This window comes from Seriola lalandi, unplaced genomic scaffold, assembly GCF_002814215.2.
Source record: "Seriola lalandi dorsalis isolate HSWRI2012SDOR001 ecotype SW California unplaced genomic scaffold, Sedor1 jcf7180002054606, whole genome shotgun sequence".
Taxonomy (NCBI): Eukaryota; Metazoa; Chordata; class Actinopteri; order Carangiformes; family Carangidae; genus Seriola; species Seriola lalandi.
In genome coordinates this window covers 3,948,056-3,969,470 of record NW_019525159.1, presented here as the reverse complement: position 1 = coordinate 3,969,470, position 21,415 = coordinate 3,948,056, and the positions used below count along the sequence as shown (strand labels likewise).

The 21,415-nt window shown below is 39.7% G+C and overlaps 2 protein-coding genes across 3 annotated transcripts; both read right to left on the bottom strand.

Moving 5' to 3' along the window:
• Window positions 1–631: 631 nt before the first annotated feature.
• On the bottom strand, window positions 632–3,724 carry car15 (carbonic anhydrase 15). Its single transcript, XM_023419644.2, has 8 exons — window positions 3,568–3,724; window positions 3,405–3,434; window positions 2,456–2,632; window positions 2,220–2,365; window positions 2,024–2,116; window positions 1,872–1,938; window positions 1,622–1,782; window positions 632–1,530 (listed from the first exon to the last, which is right to left on the bottom strand). Exons 1-8 carry the CDS (start codon window positions 3,689–3,691, stop codon window positions 1,306–1,308), a joined length of 1,023 nt encoding a protein of 340 aa, XP_023275412.1. The 5' UTR covers window positions 3,692–3,724; the 3' UTR covers window positions 632–1,305.
• A 1,016-nt stretch (window positions 3,725–4,740) lies between these two features.
• Window positions 4,741–21,361, bottom strand: dgcr2 (DiGeorge syndrome critical region gene 2). 2 transcript variants are annotated; one of them, XM_023419568.2, is made up of 11 exons: window positions 20,940–21,361; window positions 15,067–15,099; window positions 12,780–12,902; window positions 10,094–10,180; window positions 9,759–9,969; window positions 9,021–9,097; window positions 8,736–8,918; window positions 8,394–8,597; window positions 7,835–7,987; window positions 7,379–7,615; window positions 4,741–7,294 (listed from the first exon to the last, which is right to left on the bottom strand). In XM_023419568.2, the coding sequence occupies exons 1-11, from the start codon at window positions 21,019–21,021 to the stop codon at window positions 7,065–7,067; spliced, it is 1,620 nt and encodes a 539-aa protein (XP_023275336.1). In that variant the 5' UTR covers window positions 21,022–21,361; the 3' UTR covers window positions 4,741–7,064. The 2 variants fall into 2 exon arrangements, with proteins under 2 accessions (XP_023275336.1, XP_023275337.1); XM_023419569.2 differs by lacking the exon at window positions 15,067–15,099 and having other exon boundaries at window positions 20,940–21,360.
• Window positions 21,362–21,415: the final 54 nt, after the last annotated feature.

The following is a 21,415-nucleotide window of genomic DNA, read 5'->3' as shown; positions in this document are numbered from 1 at the left end:
GAGTTGTCCATTTGCCTACCTGAAGCCGTTATCTGCATTATTCCTGGCAAATATGCAAAATAAATGCACACAGAAAAGTTTGCATGTTAGGTACCCTTCATTGCAGTACACTTTATTTTAGGTCCAATCTTAATGGACTCTGTGCTCTTCAATAGTGGAGATTTGGCTTGGAAAAGCACAGGTGTTAATAATGATGACTTTGTTCTGTCAGGGAGCCATGTCTATGAGCCAGCATGCAAGGCAATAGGACCCTGGAACAGGTAAAGCTGAATGGATTTTCAACCCTTATTAATATTATTAATATTATTAATTACACCTGTGGTTTTCCTATCAGGACATATCAAAATGTCTACCATGAAAAGGTCTATTGAAGCAGTATAAAAAGACCAGGCTCATGTGCAGGCTTGTTTGGGGTTACAGCTGTACAGATAACATTCAGTAGGTGAGTTGCTGCGCCCACATACTGTTTGTTTTCAAATAAAACTCTGAAATTTGTATTGTGATAATACTTGATGTGAACAAGAATTAAAGCTACTAAAACAGACTGCCTTCCCCTCTGTTTTTAGCCATGCTAGCAGTGTGGCTAAAAACACAAACAACACAAAAAAAACCATTTCATCCAGCGCCATCATCAGGTCAAAATTTTTATTTTGTCCAGTACTTCATTTTATGATAAAATACTTGTAAAATACACAATATTCCAATCAATCTCAACTGTACTTTGTGTTTATTGCTAATTAGCAAATGTTAGCATGCTAATACTCTAAACTAACAGTGAACAAGTGACAACATAGCATTTAGCCTTCTAGCATGGCTATATCCTCTTTGTCTGTGTTCTCAAGTTTTGACTAAATTTATCTTTTGTCTTTAACTATTATCAAGTTTTAACAATCTAACAATCTCAGACCCAAAGTCTAAAGAATACTAATGAAAACTACCTTATATGTTAGGATTGTACCTTTTCAAAAACAAGCTACTGTACAATGCCTACAGTCATAAATGCACACATGCTACCAGTGCTCCATTCACCACTGTTAGTAATGCACTAATGGAGTTAAATAATCCTGCAGAGACAGCAGGGCACAATCAGGAAAAAATTAGTAACACTTCAACACATTACAGTACTCTTCTTCACAGTTTGTTTTTTTATATGTATTAGTTGCTGGAGCATCTCTACGGATGTGACAACTCTACACTTTAACTCAGATTCAAATCAGAAACCTCTGTGACCACAGAAAAAACATGAATTAATCCTTGTTCGCCGTTGTTGTGTTTCATGTTTCATGATTTGGACTTGACGCAGCACTAGAGTCCAGAGATGAAGCCTCCCAGTAAAATGATTTGAAGCAGCTGCACTGACACAGATAACCTGAAGGGACGACTGGCCGTCCCTGTGAGGAGTTTGGCATCTTTGGATGCAGAGATGATGCGGCTGAAGGTAGGGTGGATGTGCCTGAAGTTGTTCTGCAGAGGTGTCACCTGCTCTGCATCCTCCTCTGTGGAGAAGATCTGTGAGGTAAACTGAGCCAGCTGTGGGGAAAATATAAAAATAATATTGATTTACAGCACCCATGAATTATTTTCATGGAAAGTATCATTTGAAATGACTTTAGAGACATACTTGAGACCATGAGATGTAGATGGGGACTTCATACAGAGTCCATACAACCACTTGGGAACAAGGAGGGGTGGTGAGGCTGCCGTAATAACGGTAATACTGACTCATGTTGTGCTTCGGCAGAAGGCTCATCAGTGGGAATGGCTTGATTTTAGTAGTTTGGCCTTGGGAAGGATACACAGCAGTAATTAGAACATTTACAAACAACACAAACAACATGTAGAAATTATTTTTTTTGTGTGTTTCCACAAACCTTTGTAAGCTACAGAGGACAATTTTTGTGATACATGTCCAAAGTGCACATTGTCTGCATACACAACCTGCAAGGAGGGACAAACTCAGGACTTATTTATATGAAAATAACTACAAATGCTCAAATATATAAAACAAATTTGACAAACTGACATCAATGAAGAATCCAAGGACAGCAAGTCCAGTTGGATCATCCAAGGCGGCTGTCAAATTCGGATAGATGGACTTCATGTTGACTATATGCATCTGGAAATAGACAAAAAAGTACAGAGACATCAAGGGCACTGCCCCAGTCTGCTGCATCGCAGGGTTTGTGACAGTGTAGAGCTGTCTACTGACCATACTGTACCTCCATTGGGTATCTGCGTCTCTCCACTGTGTGCTCTGAGCCGTTGGTGGCTGGGCCTCCCCAGTGGAAGTGCACCTGGATGGTGTGGTACACATCTGGAAGACCTCCACCGCTCACTGACATGCCACTGCCGACCTGCAGCACAACTGTGAGCAACCAGAGAGAAATAATCACCAACACAAATTCACAAAAGAGACAATAACACACGTTAGGGACAGTATCTGCAGTATATTCACCGGAGTGTCCGTCATTTTTCAGCGTCCATTGGCCTGTTTGGATCACATCGAAGCCCTCCAGATGTACAGACCCCAGAGAGTGATTTCTGGTCATCTGGTGGTCGAGGTTGATGGGAGAGTGGTGCTCTTCAAGTAAGGGGTGACATGATGGGAATGTGTCTCCCCATGAATAAGGATCTGAGGATGGAAAACAAACCACATGAGCACCACATGCAAAACTTAAAAATGAGGTTGACCTTGGAAACAGTAGCTGTTAAAACAGTCTCTCTATGAGGTCCATTTAGTGGCTGTTTCAGAGCTTTTGATCATAACAAGTCATCTTCACATTGCACAGTTGTCATGAAATTGTACACTAGATGTTCAGATGTTCTGTTTTTGTCATTTTCCTTCTTGTTGTGTCAAAACTCAGTCAACAACATCTGCTGAGGAAGATTGTGTGATAGGACCAAAAGTTCAAGCAGCAACTAAATGTAGCAACAAACGGACCTTGTGGTGAGATCTGTTTTTTCAAAGAGAACTGCTCTGCCACTTAAATTAACCTTTTTTTCCTGGCTTTTTACTTTTTTCTTTTTTCTTGTGAAGCACTCAATAGTTTAACCTCATGAAGTCTGTAGCAGATATTCAAATCAATCAAACTGAAAGGTTTAGAGGAGAAAATCACTCTTTTAACCATCTGCTCACAGTTCATGAAACTTCTGTCCATGGGTTGCAAGAAGACACTGATTCATTTATTACAAACCAAAAACAGTTCAGCTTGTTTAAAAACAACAGAAAAAATTCATTGAATAAAATAATTGTTTATTTCAGTTGAATAATGTCTAATGTCTTCTATTAGCCAGTTAATTATTCACCAACAAGTGGGCACATATATATATCTTACAATGACCATACTCTTGAAGTGTTTGTCTGTGTGTTTTTTAAATTAACAATTAATTCATATGTTACTTACCACATTGTGGCTCATTGTAACAGTAATCTTCTGGAATATAAAAAAAGAGAAAGAGTAAAGAAACATAATTTTTCTTCACTCTAATTTAATTAGCTTGAATTTAATAGAAATTACATATAAAAAGTGTTGTTTTTGTCATATGAGAGAAAAGCAGGAGCCTCACCTGATGCAGCGTATGAAACAACAATCATGAGGAGAGCAGCAGTCCAAATCATCGTAGGATCCCGCAGCCTGATGAAGCAGACAGGTGTCGGTATCTGAGGTAGACTGAAAACCAGTGCAGACATCCCACTTAAGTAGGAACGGAGGTGAAAGCTGAGTTTTATTTTCTCCTGGTCAGATCAGTGAACTGTGTCATTACCAGTCTGGTGGTCTTTTCTGATCAACAGGCTCATTGATGCAAAGACAGCTTCACCCCTCCCCTCCCTCCCCCCTCGCTGCTGCCGGCATTGATGCCCAGTGACTAGTAACAAGACACATTCATCTCATGGGAAAGCCAGAGGATGTGTAGCTCGCTGAATTAGAAAGGAACAGATTATATATGGTTTGGCACCAGCGATAACGGTAAAGATGTGGAAAATCCATCCTATCATTTTGTGAGAGATAACGTTTTCATGGGATTTTTTAGGTTTTCCTTTCAGTTCCCATTATTGTCCACCACAGCGATATATTAAAGCACCGTTATTCTAAATGTAGATGTACTGCATCAGTGTAGATTAATTGTTTGGCACATTAAAAATTATGATATTGAACTAATGATGTAGCACATGATATAGTGGTTAAGATGCCAGTTGATGCGCTCAACTTGACATATATATAAAACTCTGATATCTCCTTTTTCAAGTGTGAAACGTTTTAAAATGATTTTAAACTTCTCCACTGTCTCATAAATTCAATCAACGTCTTCAGTGAGCAGCTCAGCTTTAAGTGTTACTTCTCTCCCATCCAGGAATAGATTGTGATTCTGTCACTACTCTGGCCTGTGTGAACAAAGCCTCTTTTCTTCAGCGACAATGCTTTCCAGCAGGGTATCACTATCTCTGCTCCGCCTGCTGCCTTATGAGTCACTGTGAGGTGTGCTATATCCGCTTTCTTTAAATTATCTGAATCTTTGGATTGCTGTGGATTTGATTTATCCAGCAACCTCCATCTCACTGTTTGGAGGGGGGGGGGGGGGGGTTTCCCTGCATCCCACCTTAATCCTCTTTGACATTTGGTCACTGCTGGCAGAGGAATTTCTTCAGCAAGTCAAAAGGACTCACAGAGCAGCTAAATGTCGTGATTGATCAGGTTCAACATAAAGTTCAGTGTGTGTTCATACCCACTGACGCATGAGTCGTCCTTCATGGTGCAATTTATTTGGCATTTGATTAGATGTACATCTACCTCAGAAAAACACAAGCCCCCCCCTCCCCCTGCAAATGAAGCATTTTGTAAAATTGGCTATGAAATAAAAGACATTTGTTGTATTATACATAAAACATTTCAAATCCATTAAAATTAGTTCTCACACCACCATAGTCTTGAACAGAAACTACAGTGTAAATGCAGCTGGTCGAGTCATGGGCAGGTTTTCGATGCATATGGAGATATTAAACTATATGCAGGAGTCTTTGAGCCGACTGTACAGGACACACTGTAGAGCTAAAACTTTCCATCAAAACAAAAACAAACAAAAAAACAAATCTCTCAGCATGCCAGAAGATAAAAACATGCACTGCAGGTCCAAAAAACAGGTTGAAAAATAAAACCAAACAAACTTGATGAAAAAAATAAAATAAAAATAAATCCAAACCAGTAAACCATCTCCTATACACACATGCACATTACTTTTTCTACAATTTATAAGATTTTGTTTGTTGGATAATCCACTGTGGATTGTCAATATGCCAAAAAAAAGGAGAAAATAAGCTTCAGCACAAAAAAATTATATTTTATACATATAGTACATTCAAACATGAGACGCACACGTGCACAGTCATTCAGACACATTTACAGCTGTTTTTCTAGAGGCAGATCAAAAGCGGTTTGAATGCTGGTGGTTGTGGGTCGAGTGACTGACTTCCTCAGGCTTATAAAATTCATCCATGAGTGAAACGATTGTCGTCATAACACGGGTCTTACTCATTCCAAATATACAGTTTAAACTTTTCTTTTATTACAATTTTTTTTTTCTTTTGTGATCCCACTGAGAAACAAGAACAATAACAGACCCATCAACACCATAACAGAAAAGATTCATATCTGAAGTCAGTGACATCATCTTCATCAGTAGCTGAAAACAACCTCAATAACTGGGACAACAGATGTAGTGCGTGAAGAATCGCACAAACACACACATCAGGGATGGAGGGGCAGCATCCAAACGTGACAACTGACAAACTTTCCTAAAAAACAAAAAACAAAAACAAAAAAAAAAAAACAAAAACCAAACAAAACCTGATTTAATCGAGGGATGAGCGTGCAAGCTTTGAGTCACTAAACTGGTTCAGTTAGCAAATACACAACTACCCTGTTATGATAAAGTAACAACACTGGGACCATCTGCATGATTACATGATTTCATGATTCAAGATTTTAAATAAATGTATTTTTTTCAAATTTAATGACGGGATATCGTCCCTAATCTTCACACATACACTTGAAAAGCTTCATTGCTTTCGCTCGCTGATCAGTCGGGCGTTCGGGCTGCATCTATCCCACAATAAAACATTCGAGATTACAGCCTGCAGTCATAAATTATCAACAAAAAAGAACACAATACCAAACTCAGTATTTATCAGTACCACAACATTCGTTGATACATAATGCCTTGTGTCAGCATTACCTAATAAAAACCCTATAGGAGGAAACTAACTGTACCTTCTTGCAAGGTTAAACCTCTTAACTACAAAACATCTTTTGCTGCAAATATGCGCTATAAACCTGGAAGACAGCTTCATGATCAGACTAGTAAGAAAGTGAAGGGACAGAAGGTTTTTATGAGCAAGTACAAATCGAGATCTGGGACATGCCGGGACAGATGAAAACATTATTTGTAGCCTGGAGACCGACAGATCATTACAGATACGTCCATTTAAACGACAGTATGATGCAAACAAAAACGCACAAGGGACAAAAGCTGGCTTCACTGTCCGTCTGTCATTATTTGCCTTGTGCTGGACCAAAACACACAAGTATTACAAATTGGACTGGCACAGACCTGAGGGGGTTATTTACATCAGGGCTTCTCGACCAATCAGGCCAAATCTGAGATGTTTCAAAAGCTTTGCTCAGTCAATGCTAAAAGTAAAAGTGCAGCTTCCCCAGCCTGAATGTAGTGTTTTTCTTCTCTGTACAGAAACAGTCCCTCTGCTCCCTCAGATGCCAGTGTCTTAAAACACCAAAAAAAAAAAAAGCACTCAGGAGTCCAACTGAGCGCTGGACTCAGGAGTCTTCAGAAAGAGGGCATCTATTCGTTACTGCGACACCTCAAAGAAATCAGGCTGGTCCACCTTCTGATATGTCTGTATAAACTTTAACTCTCTTCTCTGCAGTCAGCATTTTAGATAAATGACACAACAGTGTGCTGCGTCTTCTCCCGGTGCAGCAACGCACTCATGACCTTCCTCCACTAGCAGGTAATGTCCGGGTGCAGGTCCCTGCTGTCCATCCACAGTCCTATACCACGGTGCTGAGGGAGGCGCAGTCAGCAGGCATGGAAGCGGGGGTGTGGCCATCTGTCGGAGTGTCAGGCCCCACCAGGAGGGTGCTGCTATCTATGGAGTCCTCCCTCTCCTGAGTGGACGGCGCCGAGCCTGGCATGGGACCAGAAGCGTTGGGAATATCGGCCTGGAGACCGTCTCCCATGGTGTTCATCTGGCTCGGCACCATGGAGACCCCGCTGTGTCCTGAAGGTAACGACAAGAGGAAATGAAAACTCTTTTCTGTACATGATGAGATTCATGAATAACTAGACAAGGATCTGTGCCTACCGAGGTCCACGTAGAGGAGGCTGTCTGGGTTGATGGAGGCCTCATACGGAGGAGGGGGGTCATCTGGGTGCTGGATGTCTGGGTATTTGTAGGCTGCGTATGGCGGAGGAGGCTCTTGGAAATGAAAAGCACCTCCCTCTCCATCATCAGACAGATGCAGGGGAGTGAGGCCGGTGCCAAAGGCATCCGGGCCATAGTCAAAGCCTGGGACTCGTCTTCCAAGGTTAAAGTGGTGCACTGAGCAAATAAAAACAGACAGATACAGAGGCCAATGTGAAATCACTGCAACAATATACAATAATCAGCCACAGCATATGAAGTTAATATAAAATAAAAACTTGCGTTGCAGTTAAATCAACTGAAACTAATTATAATGAGAAAACCTCATTACATAACCAAATTATTATCAACCAGAGAGCTGTGTGTGTGTGAATGTCCAACAGGCTTAGTGCTCACAGTTTCCTCCAATTAGTGTTTCAATGCGTTCACGTCTCCGCTGACGGAGTCTGTGCACCATGAAGAGCAGCAGAGAGAGGATGAGGAAGGATGAGATACAGCTGACGATCAGTCTCATCCCACTGGCCATCGAGTCAAACAGACTGTTTCCATCTGAGGGCGAAGAGGAAAGACAACAAAATAAGAGCATTACTTTCTGCACTCTTCTTCACTGGTACACTCCTCATTATGACAAATTTCTCTCTCTGAGAGAATTCTGCATTGTTTATGTGGGAAGTTATTTTTTAATCATTCAATTTATGCTGTACAGTGTAAAAGATATCCTGTGGCTGAGTGTAAAATTGCCACAAGCTGCAGTATCAAATACTGTGGATATGTGAGGAGCTCCACCTTGTGGGGCTGTGAGCAGTGACTGTTACATTGAAAAATGTTAATGTAAAGCTCCAAGAATGAAGTCTATTTACCCACTACCACAGACGGTGACTGACTGAATGGGAAAATATTCTGCTGGAGTGAAATACCACTGTAATCAGTGAGCTGTATCAGGAGGGGGCAGTACCTGGGTCCAGGCAGGTGAACTTGCAGCACTCTTTGGGATCCTTGCGGAAGTGCTGGCAGCCCTGCGGTCGCTCACACAGTGCGGCCACACACATCTCAGGCTCGCCGTCATGACACGTGCAGCTCAGACACGGATCATCCCCCTTAGGGGTGAAGTAGTAGCCCTCGTTTACGACATTGTCTTTTATATCCACACATGTTTGTCCTGTCAGATAAACATAGAAAGTGAAAATGAAGAAAAAAAAAACAACAAAAAAACAAACAAAAAACGCTACGACTAAAATAAAGAAAATATTGTTGTTATTTTGACACATCTGGGGGAAAGAAAACAATGGACACATACTCCTCTTGCAGAGAAAGGGGAACTTTTTGTAACAGTTCTCAGCGTGCCAACTGTGCAGGCCTCGTTCATTCATGCTTTTAATCTGAAAACGCTGCAGCTGGGCACAGAAGACATTGTCCTGGGTGGGAGACGCCTCCCCAAAATTGGTGAGACCCTCAGGTGGCAGAAACACCTGCATTGACCCTGTTGAAAAAACATATCAGCAATTTAATAATAATATAATATCATTAATAATATTATTACATAATATAATATTTGCTTCCTACAAAACCAAATCTTTAATACCTTTGTATGCGACCTCCCAGCGGCCCTCCAGAGAGTGGTTCTGATTGGTGATCACATACTGGTAGCCCACCCAGAACCTTAAAAACAAACAATAAGAGTTTAAACTTACTGTGTCAAATGGTCTATTTCAGGGTTTGTGCGTAGGCCAGTTTAAGATGATTAAACTACCACTATCGGCCACTAGATGGCCTACAACAATAACAGAACGACTTCTGCTTGAACAGGCTGATACGTTTGACTATATAGTTTATATCACAGGAAGAAAAAAGTTCAACAAGAGCAAAGCAGTTTAATAAGTTAGAAAAGTAGACTTGCAATTTAAAGGTTTTGATCTCAAGTTGTAGAATTCTCTCTCTTAAGTGAAAGAAAGCGTGACAGTAGAGATTTCAAGCATGCATGTTCAGGCAGCTATTTACTGTGTAAATAAAGGCCGCATGGAAAAAGGCACAGGGAGAGGAGACTGCAGAGGCTGGGCAGAGCTGTGCACATGGGCAGAAATATCTATCTCTATCTAATATACGTGTTTGGCTTTGCAGCAGAGTATAGTATAGTATAATATAGTGACTTAATGTCATCACAAGAAACCAATTATCACATACTATTAACTGGTAAAAGTCTGTAGGAAGTCACAAAAATCTGACTAAACAGTAATAACATCTGAGCTTCAGTCGTTTCTCGTGGCCGAATTTAGACTAATGCCACATTTTTCAGACAATAACACAGTTGGTAAAAACTCACTTGCACTGGTCTCTGCGCTCACAGACTTTATCGTCAAAGTCCACCTCGATCTTCAGTATGAACTGCAGCTCCTCGTTGGTCACAAACGTAGCCAATGAGCCGTTGACTTTCTGACAGGTATCCACAGCCTGCCAGTAGTTCTCGTTCCTCAGGTACACTTTGTAACAGCTGGCCGTCTTCTCGTAGTGGTGCCACCCACTGGGGCACTTCTCTGTGGACGGAGAAGAAACGTAAGCGTTGTGGTTGGTAAAAGCTGTCTACACAATCATAGCGCAGATTCAACAACGATACACTCAACTACAATAAAGTGGGGGAGAGTAAAGTGATATGCTTACTGTTGAAGCGCACAGGCTGAGCCACACCAATGACGTCTTCTACCTGGTCATATCCGTTGCCAAAACGAAACCTCTCCTCCTTTATAGCTGCAAGAAAATTACTGAAGGTCAAAAAATGTGGTTGAGGTTTTTCCTACTATTATAAAAAGTTCTCAGGAACTCAGGAGCTTTTTTTAAGAGATTTGTTCATGTTGTGCAACCTGTTAAAAGCTTGTAATATAATGAGCCACTGTCAGATTGCTCCTGTGTTCAAAGGCAACAATAAACCTTTTTCATTTGTCTGAGAGCCTGATACATAAATAGATAAACCCATAACGTGTCAGTGCTGCTTGTTTCTGCACCACCTCTGCCTGGTATTCCCTCATTCAAAATTATGTTGGAGGAAAGGCCCTTTTGTGTTTCATGTATTCATGAATGCCGAAAGACTGTAAGGACATGTCTTTCCCTCGCTTATTCTGCAGTAATATGTGTTTCTGATCAACATTTCCTGTGTTGAGGTTCAATACTTATAAAAAGGAATTTAGAAATATTGAGAAACATGCATAATTCAGAAAAAATCAAGGAAGTAGATATACATTTTGAGGAAGATAAAAGCAGAATCAAAGCCTTGCAGACTGTGCAGATTGTTCATATAATAAGGAGTTTACAGTGGTTTGGATCTGGAGTGAGGGGAGAATCCCAGCATTGTCTACATACAGCACAATATAGACTTGACTGATGTCAAGATTAATCTCCTGCTAATATTCCACTCAAGTACTTTGGATGTTGCTACATTTTATACAGGAAAATGTGTTAAGGAAGTAGATGTGCTGGAAATAATAATAATAATAATAATAATAATAATAATAATAATAATAATAATAATAATAATAATGATTAAAAGATACTAATGGCAATCAACAACACTAACAGACAAACTTTAGTTCACCTATAATCCTTCACTAGTGGTTTGTACATTACAGCATTGAAAACAAAAATCTTCCAGAGGCAAAAAGAACAGAAGCAGGATGTTATTAACGATTATTCAGGAGCTGACAAATAAATTACAGAAACCACTCAAAATAAATTGAACGTTGTGTTCGTCTATTGCACTTAATTCAATAAAAAATTATAACTGTTGAGAAAGCAGGCAAAAAGCAGGAATTACAGTTTATGAAACTAACAATACTTTATACTGAAGAAGGACCCTCAGTTCTCAAATTAATACAAACTGAATTGAAACCGAGAATCAATTAAAAAACATAAATTGTGAAATTTACGGCATTCATTTCATCCGTCTGTAGTTTGCAGTGTGACTTACTTTAGTGCAGCCTGCAATGTGTTTTTTTTTTGTTGCCAATTACATATTTTATAATACCATTTCCTCTTTTCAGTTTTCTACCATGTATTGACATTACAAGGTTGAACAGTTTCTTCTGGTATTTGTTTGGCTGGAATTGGTGTGAAAGATTGCTGCACCTTGCCATGTTATTCAACAAAGAGCTAATCCCAAACAAGAACATTGATTTCCATGCGTGCTGTTGATTTAGCAGACAATAGCCCCTCACTGAGGCATGTGTAAACATTGTGTGGGTTTTTCTTGCTTTTCTCTTTGAAACCACAGTCACCCAACACAGGCAAAATATGAGGTTCAGCTGCAAGCTTTTTCAGTGAATAATAATTAACATTTTCTTCTGAACATACAGAATATATTGTATATGGATTTGTGGTATGCAACTGTTTTACTTGTGAATAAACAATGAAAACAAGAGGAAGGTTCTGCTTCCGCATTCAGCGCTGTTGGTGATGCTTTAACAAACAATTTCTGCTTTTATTTCCTGCTCTATAAATGAGTCCAGTGCAAATTCTCACTCAGTATACAGTGTTGTTGGCAGGCTTACAGCTTTAACTCATAGCAGACACAACTACTGCTGTATGGAGGTCACATGCTGGACTCAATCCATTCAATAATTCCCATTATGCGGTCAGAGATCTGGGGATAAGGTCTCTCTGGATTTAAGAGGGGAAAACAATAGGATTTCGGTCAAAGGCTTAGCACTGCAACATCTATGCCGAGCTCAAGAGATCAACACAACAGTAAACAAAAACAGAGACACAGACACATGTGCAGCCACTCAGAACTCTGCCTTCTTCTGCCATGTGACGCTGTCAGTGCAGAGCGGCTAATCTAGCATTGTGATTCACTGTGGGGGGATTAGGGAGGACTTTTTTCATACCTGCAGACTTAAAAACCAAGTCTGAACCATTTGGTAAAAGCAAATCAACTGGATTGAACTGTGTTTGGAGGTTTTATTGTGCTATTCACACATACAGACACACACACACTTTAAATCTGGCAGTTGAATTGTATTTGCACTCACACTATTGGTTTTAAATGTGATGTGGTATAATGAAATGGACAAGAATGTCTGTACCCACTCACTGCTTTTAACAGCACTATAGGCTTCTGTTCCTATGTGGTCAACATGCATCACTGAACACCTCTGAATACTGCTTGATTAGATCCCAGTGCATCCTTAAGGCACTGTGGGTACATTCACACCTGTATACGGAGCTGTCCAGCTGTGATCCAATCGTCCAAGTGTGAAAAGCTTCCTGGGTGTTGCTATTCTTTCCAGAAATCAATCATGTTATGGATGTTAGGTAACAGAGTGGGTTTAAAAGGGCTTAAGTGAGCTATACTCACGGGGACAGTCCATCTCGTCACTCTTGTCCTCACATGCTGTCCAGCCGTCACACTGCCAGGACATTGGGATACATTGCATCTTTCCACTGCGGCAGGCAAACTGCCCAGGGCTGCAGCGCTGCTCTGAAATACAACAAGAGAGTTCGCGTGGTCAAACCTGCACGTGACTAAGACCTTTTTTCAAACGAGAGAAAACCATTTTAAGTCAGAGTCCAGCAGAGGACTGAATGGGGGCACTTGAGTTTCCCTGGCAGTTGATAAAATAAAAGAATGTATAAGGGGGATAGAGTGAATAAATTAATAGATTGTTCTTCCTTATAGTGACCAAGTGCAAATTGAGGAAATCACAGTCAAAGAGGAGCAGTAGTACCATTGCAGCCAGTGAAACCAACTGAATCTGGACACTTCAGTATATACAGTAAAACACATTCAAGTGAATGGGAACGTGTGTCCAAACTTTTGACTGGTACATTATATAAATGTACACACTCCCTTTCAGTCTGTTAGCTCCCCCAACAATTTAATATCCTGAGACAGCAACGAAAGAAAGAAAATTGTTGGTAGAAATTAGAAAGGGGATCCTGTAAAAAAGAAAATCCACAGCATACACATTACATTCATACAACTTAGAAATGTGAATCCACCAAAAGAACATTGTTCTGTCTTGTCTGCAAGTTTAATCACGCCTCAGTAAATTATATTAAACAAAATCAGACCAGGAAGAATAAAACAACAGAGGTTTTGTAAGCATGTCTTTAAATAACAGTTCAGTTATGACGGCAACTGGAAAGAGTCTTAGACTGAGAGCAGACGCATACTTAACAACATCATAGGCTTTTTGTCTGTTTATATCTGTCAGCAACACAGTTCGTGCCACTTGGGACTCCATGCCATATGTGATTAACATGAGAGATGCCTCTGCATCAGAGCTGCCTGTGTTCAGCCTATATCATGTGATGAGTGACCCAGTCTATAAGCAAACAATCTAAGCAATGTTATTGATCATGGAATAGGAAAATGAACTCATTACCATGTTGTAACAGAGATTAATGCAAACACTATGCTTACTTCTAACATAATATTACAGTCTCAATCGATGATGCAACTCACATCAGAAACGTCACTCACAACTCTAAATGTAGTTATCAGAACAGTTCATCATTCCCCCACACACATTAGCATTTCTCATTGTATTTCTACAAATTTCCTTTGTATCCACATATACTTCACTACTAAAGATGTTTTCTCATTGTGTTGATGCATTTTTCATTTGACTGACAACTCATGAAAACAGTTCATCAGATCTCATCAGATCTCTCACTCACTTTGATACAGTCCTGCATTAAATTAGTGGTGTTTTCCATCAAATCACTTTTAACTTTCTTCAAATATGTAAGCTATATATATATATATATATATATATATATATACACACACACACACACACACACACACACACACACACACACACACACACACACACTATGTGGTATCAATTACTGTACTATAATTGGTGCTCAGTTATACCAATTACAGTATAGTATTGGAATTTACGGATAGTGTTTTTACAACTGCTTTCACTCATTTTTTCCTAAACTCTACACAGAAATCTAAAAATTACACACATGAAATGGTAAGTGCCATATATGTGCTCTAATATGAAACACTGCATTGAAAATATCATACAGTAGAAACATCTAAAAATGTTTTTTGGTTATAGCATGTTCTAAATCTAAAGCTCTTCTGCCTTCCATAGGGCTTGTACATACATGTCCGTTCTGCTCTAAAGTTACAGTGCAGTAATCCGTGGAGAGGGGTTGAAAGGTAAACAGTACAGTAAACACCACTGCAATGTTGAAACAGAATAGTTCTTTTGTATGTATATAGTTTTTGCAGTTCTCTTCTTCTAAAGTCAGTCAGGTTTATATCAAAATATCATATATATTTTGTGTGTAAATCCTGAAGCAATGTTAGTGTTATGAGAAACGTATGAACTGTTTTAAGAACTGCATTAAGAGTTTATAAGAATGACGTTCCTGATGCGTGGACTGCATCAAAACTGTAAGAGATCATCAGTCGGAGTCTGATCTAAAAACCACAAAGAACTCTTATTCCATTGAAAACTATTTCTAAAAGCAAGACAATAAGACGATAAAACAATCACAGGTGTTTTCAGGAGAAGAGCTTTGAGGACAAAAAGAAAAAGTTTTAACTGAAGGAGCTGCTGATATATTCCAACAACAAAGATCAGACAGCCACTACACTAGAAGACATACTGCTTGCTTACCTGACAATAATCTTGCCAGAGCTAGCCGCGGACCTGAAACAAATAGAAACAATAGAGTGACTATCCTGTATGTCAGTGTCTTGACTTAAAGGAATTTTTAAATTGCACTTTACCAAAGCCAGTGTGGTTTTAAAAAAAAGGACAATGTTCATCCTGTTTGTGCTGCTCATTATGTTTCGTCTATAAGGAAATCTCGTATCTTTTCTCTTAACAATTCTCTGGTATTCGTCAGTGACCAGTGATGTCCCCAGTTGCTTGCCCAGTAGTGGGTACATTAGGCCATCTGTTGTTGGATACAGGTGGTTTTGTGTACCTGGACCACCCACTCACTTAGCAAATATGGCTACACTATTTTTACTTAGAAAAAAGCTCTGAGCTATTTCAAGACTGTGACTGTTGTTTCATCTGTGTACCGACCACCTTAGCTGATGGTGAACAAGAGATTTTCAGCTTTGATGATCCTAAAGAGCAAGGTCACAACCTCCACTGGGCTTTAAAACTGCTCTGTATTTATACTAGAGTTCTGACTACTGCACAAATAAGCCTAAAATTAAAAAAAAAAAGTAAATGCACTAAAAAAAGTGAACCTACCCTTCATGGCCAACCTTAATTCAAATCTTTTTCACTCTGCCACAGCGTGTTTTAAAAGCCCTCCAACACAGCAGACGTCACCCTGTCTTAGTTAAAGCTAAGTCGATTGAGACGCATTAAAGATCGCTCTCTGTCTCCTGGGACTGAATGTGTGTCAGGTTGATGGATAACATTAGAGACCATGAATCCCAAATACATTAGAGAGGATTTGTGAATTATGTTAATAGTTTATGTCTATATTTAGACAGAAAAAGAATGTATGATATGTGACTAAACTAAGTGAAAAATGATTATGGCTTACAAAGACTATAAGTCAATCTTCTTTTAAATGCTTCGTGAGATATTGTATTTGTGAGATTATATCACCACCATCACCTTCATCAATTTCCTACAGAGCACCTTAACCAGGGAGAGATGTTAGCATTTTCCTTCCCAGCCAAGGACTTTTAAATGTATCTTTTTTTCTATATATTGTTATAAGACTTGTTGCTTTGCTATGTTAGCCTACTGAGAAACTAACTGGCAAACAGAAGCCAAATCTAGCTGCTAACCGCTTATTTAAAACGTTAAAAAAGATAACCGCTGTTAAGCCCTTTCTCTGTCTGGTCAGGACTAGAAAATACATGCGTCATGATTTCTGATGCATCTGAGCGCCGCTTGAATAAAGACTTGTTGCATGCACACATTTGTATTCATGCTCTTTGTGCTTCTTCTGATAACTGCTGCTGCTGGAAAATCCACAAGAGGAGAATTTATGCAGATACCAGCAGCCTACTGCTTTAGGTTATCAGACATTTATATAGCTGAAGGCACAGCTTGGGCATGTACAATAACCTCTATGTTGAAGTGCACTTCCCTTCCCATTATCTGGACATCCTGCTGATTAGGATGGAGTGCCCAACCAGCTTTGATTAATATGGATGCCTGAAAGCTCATATTTCTCTCCAATTTTACACACATGTTTGATGGTGGTTAATATTATGTTTTTGACCAGTGAAAATTAACCACCACAAATCTAATGCAAGGTAAAGGGCATGCTTGATATGCATGCACACATACTGTATCATAGCAAAGATTATTGCTGTATATGCTCTAAAGCATCTGCCTGAGAATCACAGCATTAATGACTGATAAATGAGATGGGTTGGGATAATGAGGAGCAAGCAGGATATACTCCTCTCTTATTGAGGCTATTTCTTTGGCTGTTGTGATGTCAAGTCCACAATTGAGTGAACTGGCTACCCTGGAGAAAAGTGAGCCTCTGCATCTCTTACATAACCAACAGAAAAATACAATAAAGACAATGAGACTGCCCCAACTCAGTCCTACTGATGTATAACGGCACAGTGAACTGGCCTTGTGCACACACTGTATCATCTCCAGCCACTGATGATTCACATCAGCTCTGAGGCTCGCTGTTAAAAGCAGTGAGTGGGTACAGGCATTCAAGTCCATTTCATTATACCAACTCACATTTAAAACCAATATATTCTCTCTGCTCTGTGTGGATAAAGGCAGCGCAGGTCAAATTCCTTTAAAAACCAAGCCGTTTAAATTGCGAAACAAGCAAGATGTTATTGACCAAGAAGTTAACTGCATATTTTTGTTTTTCCTGTGTTAAAACTTTTCATGGTAGAACTGATGTGACACAGTCAATACTTAAAATGGTAAACAGAGCTGCTCTTAAGTACAGAGCTGTACCACTTTTATGGTTCACCATATTAGAAGAAAAAAAGTTAATACTGGTAATTTACAAATTAATTTAAACATGTAGTGTGTTCCAGGGGCAATAACCATGATCTTCACTGTCCTAGATCATAAAATATCTCAAATCTATCTGCAGGGGGTCGGTGGGATATCAGGTACAAGACTCTAGGCTTTGAAATGCATTGTCACTGGGTGAAATCTGTCTGCCCCATGGCATTGGCAGAGTCCTCTCTTGACATTTTCCTCAACATTTTCATGTCCTCCACATGCACTTTCCACTGCTCGACAATACAGGACAACAGCAGGAGCAAGATGTAGCAGAAACATTTCAGTTGTAAAAGCAGAAGGTCAGGGCTGTGTGACATACTCCGGCAGCAGGAAATAATCTGTGTTCTTGTTACTTCCAATTGCTGATAGAGGTCGATAAAACTAACAAACAAAAAAAACAACTCAAGGTACTGTGCTTGGCAGTATATCAACTTTACAACTTTTAATTAAAACAAGTGTTAAATATTTAGTTTTTGATATTAAGAATACTTATTTTTGTTAACTCACATTTTCTCCTATTTCAAACAATTAAGCCACACAAAGACAAGCGTTATATCAGTTAAGGAAGACTTAAAGGCTCTTCAGACAACTGCTCACTAGGTTGTGTTTAGCTAAACTACTGCTTACAATTCAAAAAGAGATACTGTGTCTTTATAAAGACTACATAAGATACATAAGATAGGCATAAATGACCAAGGTTAGACACCATAATCTACCTTTATATTCAGGTCAAATGTATCACTTACCATGACATCAACAATTAACCAGCTAAACATTAACTTAAGTAGTCTTTCAAAAATCACTTTAATCAGCATAAGAATTTGTGGCCGTCTTCTCCATTTGGGTCACTGCAGGTTGTTAACTGTAACTTCAGTCTCGTCAGTGGAGTATCAGGTGAACAAAAACATCTGACTGTTGTTGGCACATGATGCCTGACAAAAGATAAGCTACGGCCAACTTTTTTTGTGCAGAACAAACAGTGATAAATCAGCTGCCAGTGTAACACAGACAGGTTGCTCAGCCCCACTGATCATAAACAAAGTTCAGTTGATTTGTTGCTCAAATTGATGATATGGGAAGATTTCAGTCTTTGTTGATTTTGGGCATGTTCACACTATGTGCTAACTTTGTCTGGATCTGTGATTTTCTTTTTCTTTTTTTTTAAAAAAATATGTTTGCCATGGTTGGCTGTGTTGAGTCTCTACAAACTTATTTACAATCTGCATTGATGTAGTTCATTGTAACCCAGGCTGCAAGAGCAGCCTATCCACCTGAATTTTAGGCCAACAATCCCCCTGACATCTGTGTCTTTGTATCATGAGAGTAAACTGAAGCAACCACCGGACATACTCATGCGCTACCCACAAAGACAACTACCCTGTCATGTATATATGATCATATCTGTTTCGGTTTTCACATTTTCTTATACTTTTTCATATTGTGCAGTTATGCGTATCACACATACATACATACATACATACATACATGGGCAATCTGTGGGTCACAATACTTGCATAACAAGCTGACTTGGTCATTGAAATGGTTCTGATCATATATTAAATTAAAAGCACATTCAGCATTTGTCATTCTCCCTAGGATGTAGAGAACTACAAAAATTTCTATATTTTAATGTTGCCACACTCACAAGCACTGGTTGTATAAGACTGAAGGCTTATTACAAATTTTTAAAAGTCATTTAGAAATTTGACAATTATACACACTGTCGAGCAACTCAAGTATAACTGAATAAAGCTAGCCTGCTTCTAAAACCTGCTGTGGAAACCAGGTAAATCAAGTGCAGACTGGTGGGTCGTGAGTGCCTCCAGACTCAGAGACGGTCTGAAGTCTGATTCTGTAAAAAACTGTAAGATGGCTCAAGCAAACCTGCATGATAGGATCAGTGTTTTAATGCTCACAGCTGCTCAAACATTTTTATTGAATTATGTTTAAAAAAAAGCAGGATTATTCTTTTGGTGAATGTCCTACCCATTTGGGCATCAAGATTTGGAAAACCAGCACTTTATGTGCACCAGCATGCTCTACAAACACACACTCTCCCTGAAAAAACATGTGCAAGAAAACAGGTAGTCCGCTGCAGGATCTCCGGCATGAAGGCCACAGCATCACCCAAACAAGCAGTGATTTCAAAACGCACTAAGAAGCCCAGCCAACACAGACAGCACCCTTCACTTTCAGATTAGTCACTCAAGTTCTATAAACAAAAAGGTCTTATGTTCACTCTTGAACGTTAGCGCAAACACTGAATTTGCCTTTGACAAAAATGAATAATTACAGTTGAAAGCACTCAAATGAACCACAAAGAGCCTCCTAATATGGACTTAATGTACGCCCAGAAACCAAACCCCTACAAAAATAAAAAATAAGGGGCATGCAGTGGTAGTGGGTGTAATGCATTTTCTTGGCAAGCGGTTGCTCCTTTAGATTGAGCCAAACAATACATTTATCCATGAGTTGAACTGATAACAGTTCATCTAATCTACACAGGATCACAAGACTAGACCTAGAGACCACAAGATGCATTTGTCCCCTTGTTGCTTAAATGTATCTGGACGCTATTCAAGTGTTTGCATTCAAAGCAAAACAACTGAGACAAGTGACCTAAAAATCATTTGATTGTAGTAGCAGTATTGTATTCGTAGTTTGATTATTTTAACAGATATGTGCACTATTTGTTTACTTATTAGGGATTTTCTGTTGTTCTAATAAGGCATCTGTCGTGTTTCAAGTATCATTGCACTTGTGACATATTTTTATCCTGAGATACAAAAAAAAAAAAAAAATCTCGATTTATCAGTTTAGAAGTTACATAAACATAGTCCAAAAAATCCTCAGACAGTGTCATGACAGTAACATTATTGTGTAGTTTATCAGTTTGATGTGTTTAACTGTGTAGCTACAGGTTGAGTAAAAGACAGCCAGTGTTAGTGATGCAGGAGCCGAGTCTCTGACATGCATTTCAAATTACAGATTCACGGCTGAAGCAGTGACTAACCAAGGGATGTAGTGGAGAGTAAACAGACCTTTTTGGAGAATATACCCCACCTTTTATAAGTCGGAATAAGTATTTCAGCATAATTCCCCAATACAGCTGTATTAAGAAGTGTCCAAGCTATCCAATTATTTAAGAGAAGCAACGGTCTGTATTTGGAAAAACATGAATGGCGTTGAGAGATTTTTCTGAAAATGAAGTGTCTGTGTGGACTGTGCAGTTAAATCGTAAAGTGTTTGTTGAATAAAGATTGCCAACTGGTGGTTTTAGTTGGCCTATTTTTATTACAACGTACTGCTTCAGCGCCGACTAGCAAGGCGGTCGTCCACACTTCCCGGCGCCGGCAGCAGTAGCACAGCAGCGGTTGTAAAACCATCAGAGTACGTGGTTTATAAAGGAGGCCTCACCGCCTGACCCGCTGCTCTGTGCTTCCAGCTGTAATCTCTGTTTCTCCCACTTCCCTGACCAGCCCGCGGTAATGTAAGCAAAGGAAAAAACACAACTTGGATTTATTTACCTGTCCGGGGTGGGTCCGTTAACGTGAGGACGAAGAGAAGAGAGAAGAGGACGAAACTGCTGCTGTCAGCCTTAGGCAACATTTATCCTCCATTCATAGTAACTCCTCTATCCAGAAATTTAAAAAATATACCGAGGATCTGCACCGCCGCCGCCGCCGCCGCCGCCGCCGCCGCCCTCTTTAGACTTATAACGTTAAACGCTTTACACAGTTTACACCCATTTCTTATGCATTCAAAACGGCAGCTAACGGAGAAAAAAAACAAAAGTGAAACATAGTCGCGTCGCACAGGGAAACAGATTGTGGTTAATCTGGCCGAGCAGCTAACGTTAGCTAACTGGCTCTACAGTTAACGTCGTCCGTCCGTCCGTCCTCTCCCCCCGCTGCTCGCTGTGGAGCGGCGCGGATCCAAGATGGCTGCGGCCTTTCATCACAACAATCCCAAACATGCAGCACACAGGCTATCAGCTGGAGGA

Bases quoted from the DNA above. Each gene is read 5' to 3' on its own strand.
- car15 (XM_023419644.2), bottom strand. From the start codon at position 3,691: ATGTCTGCACTGGTTTTCAGTCTACCTCAGATACCGACACCTGTCTGC. The intron at 2,633-3,404 runs GTAAGTAACATA...TTCCATCCTCAG, and splicing joins TTACAATGAGCCACAATGTG to ATCCTTATTCATGGGGAGAC. The intron at 1,531-1,621 runs GTATGTCTCTAA...TTTTCCCCACAG, and splicing joins TCTACATCTCATGGTCTCAA to CTGGCTCAGTTTACCTCACA.
- dgcr2 (XM_023419568.2), bottom strand. From the start codon at position 21,021: ATGTTGCCTAAGGCTGACAGCAGCAGTTTCGTCCTCTTCTCTCTTCTC. The intron at 9,970-10,093 runs GTAAGCATATCA...CTCCGTCCACAG, and splicing joins TCAGCCTGTGCGCTTCAACA to AGAAGTGCCCCAGTGGGTGG. The intron at 7,616-7,834 runs GTGAGCACTAAG...TTATTTGCTCAG, and splicing joins AACACTAATTGGAGGAAACT to TGCACCACTTTAACCTTGGA.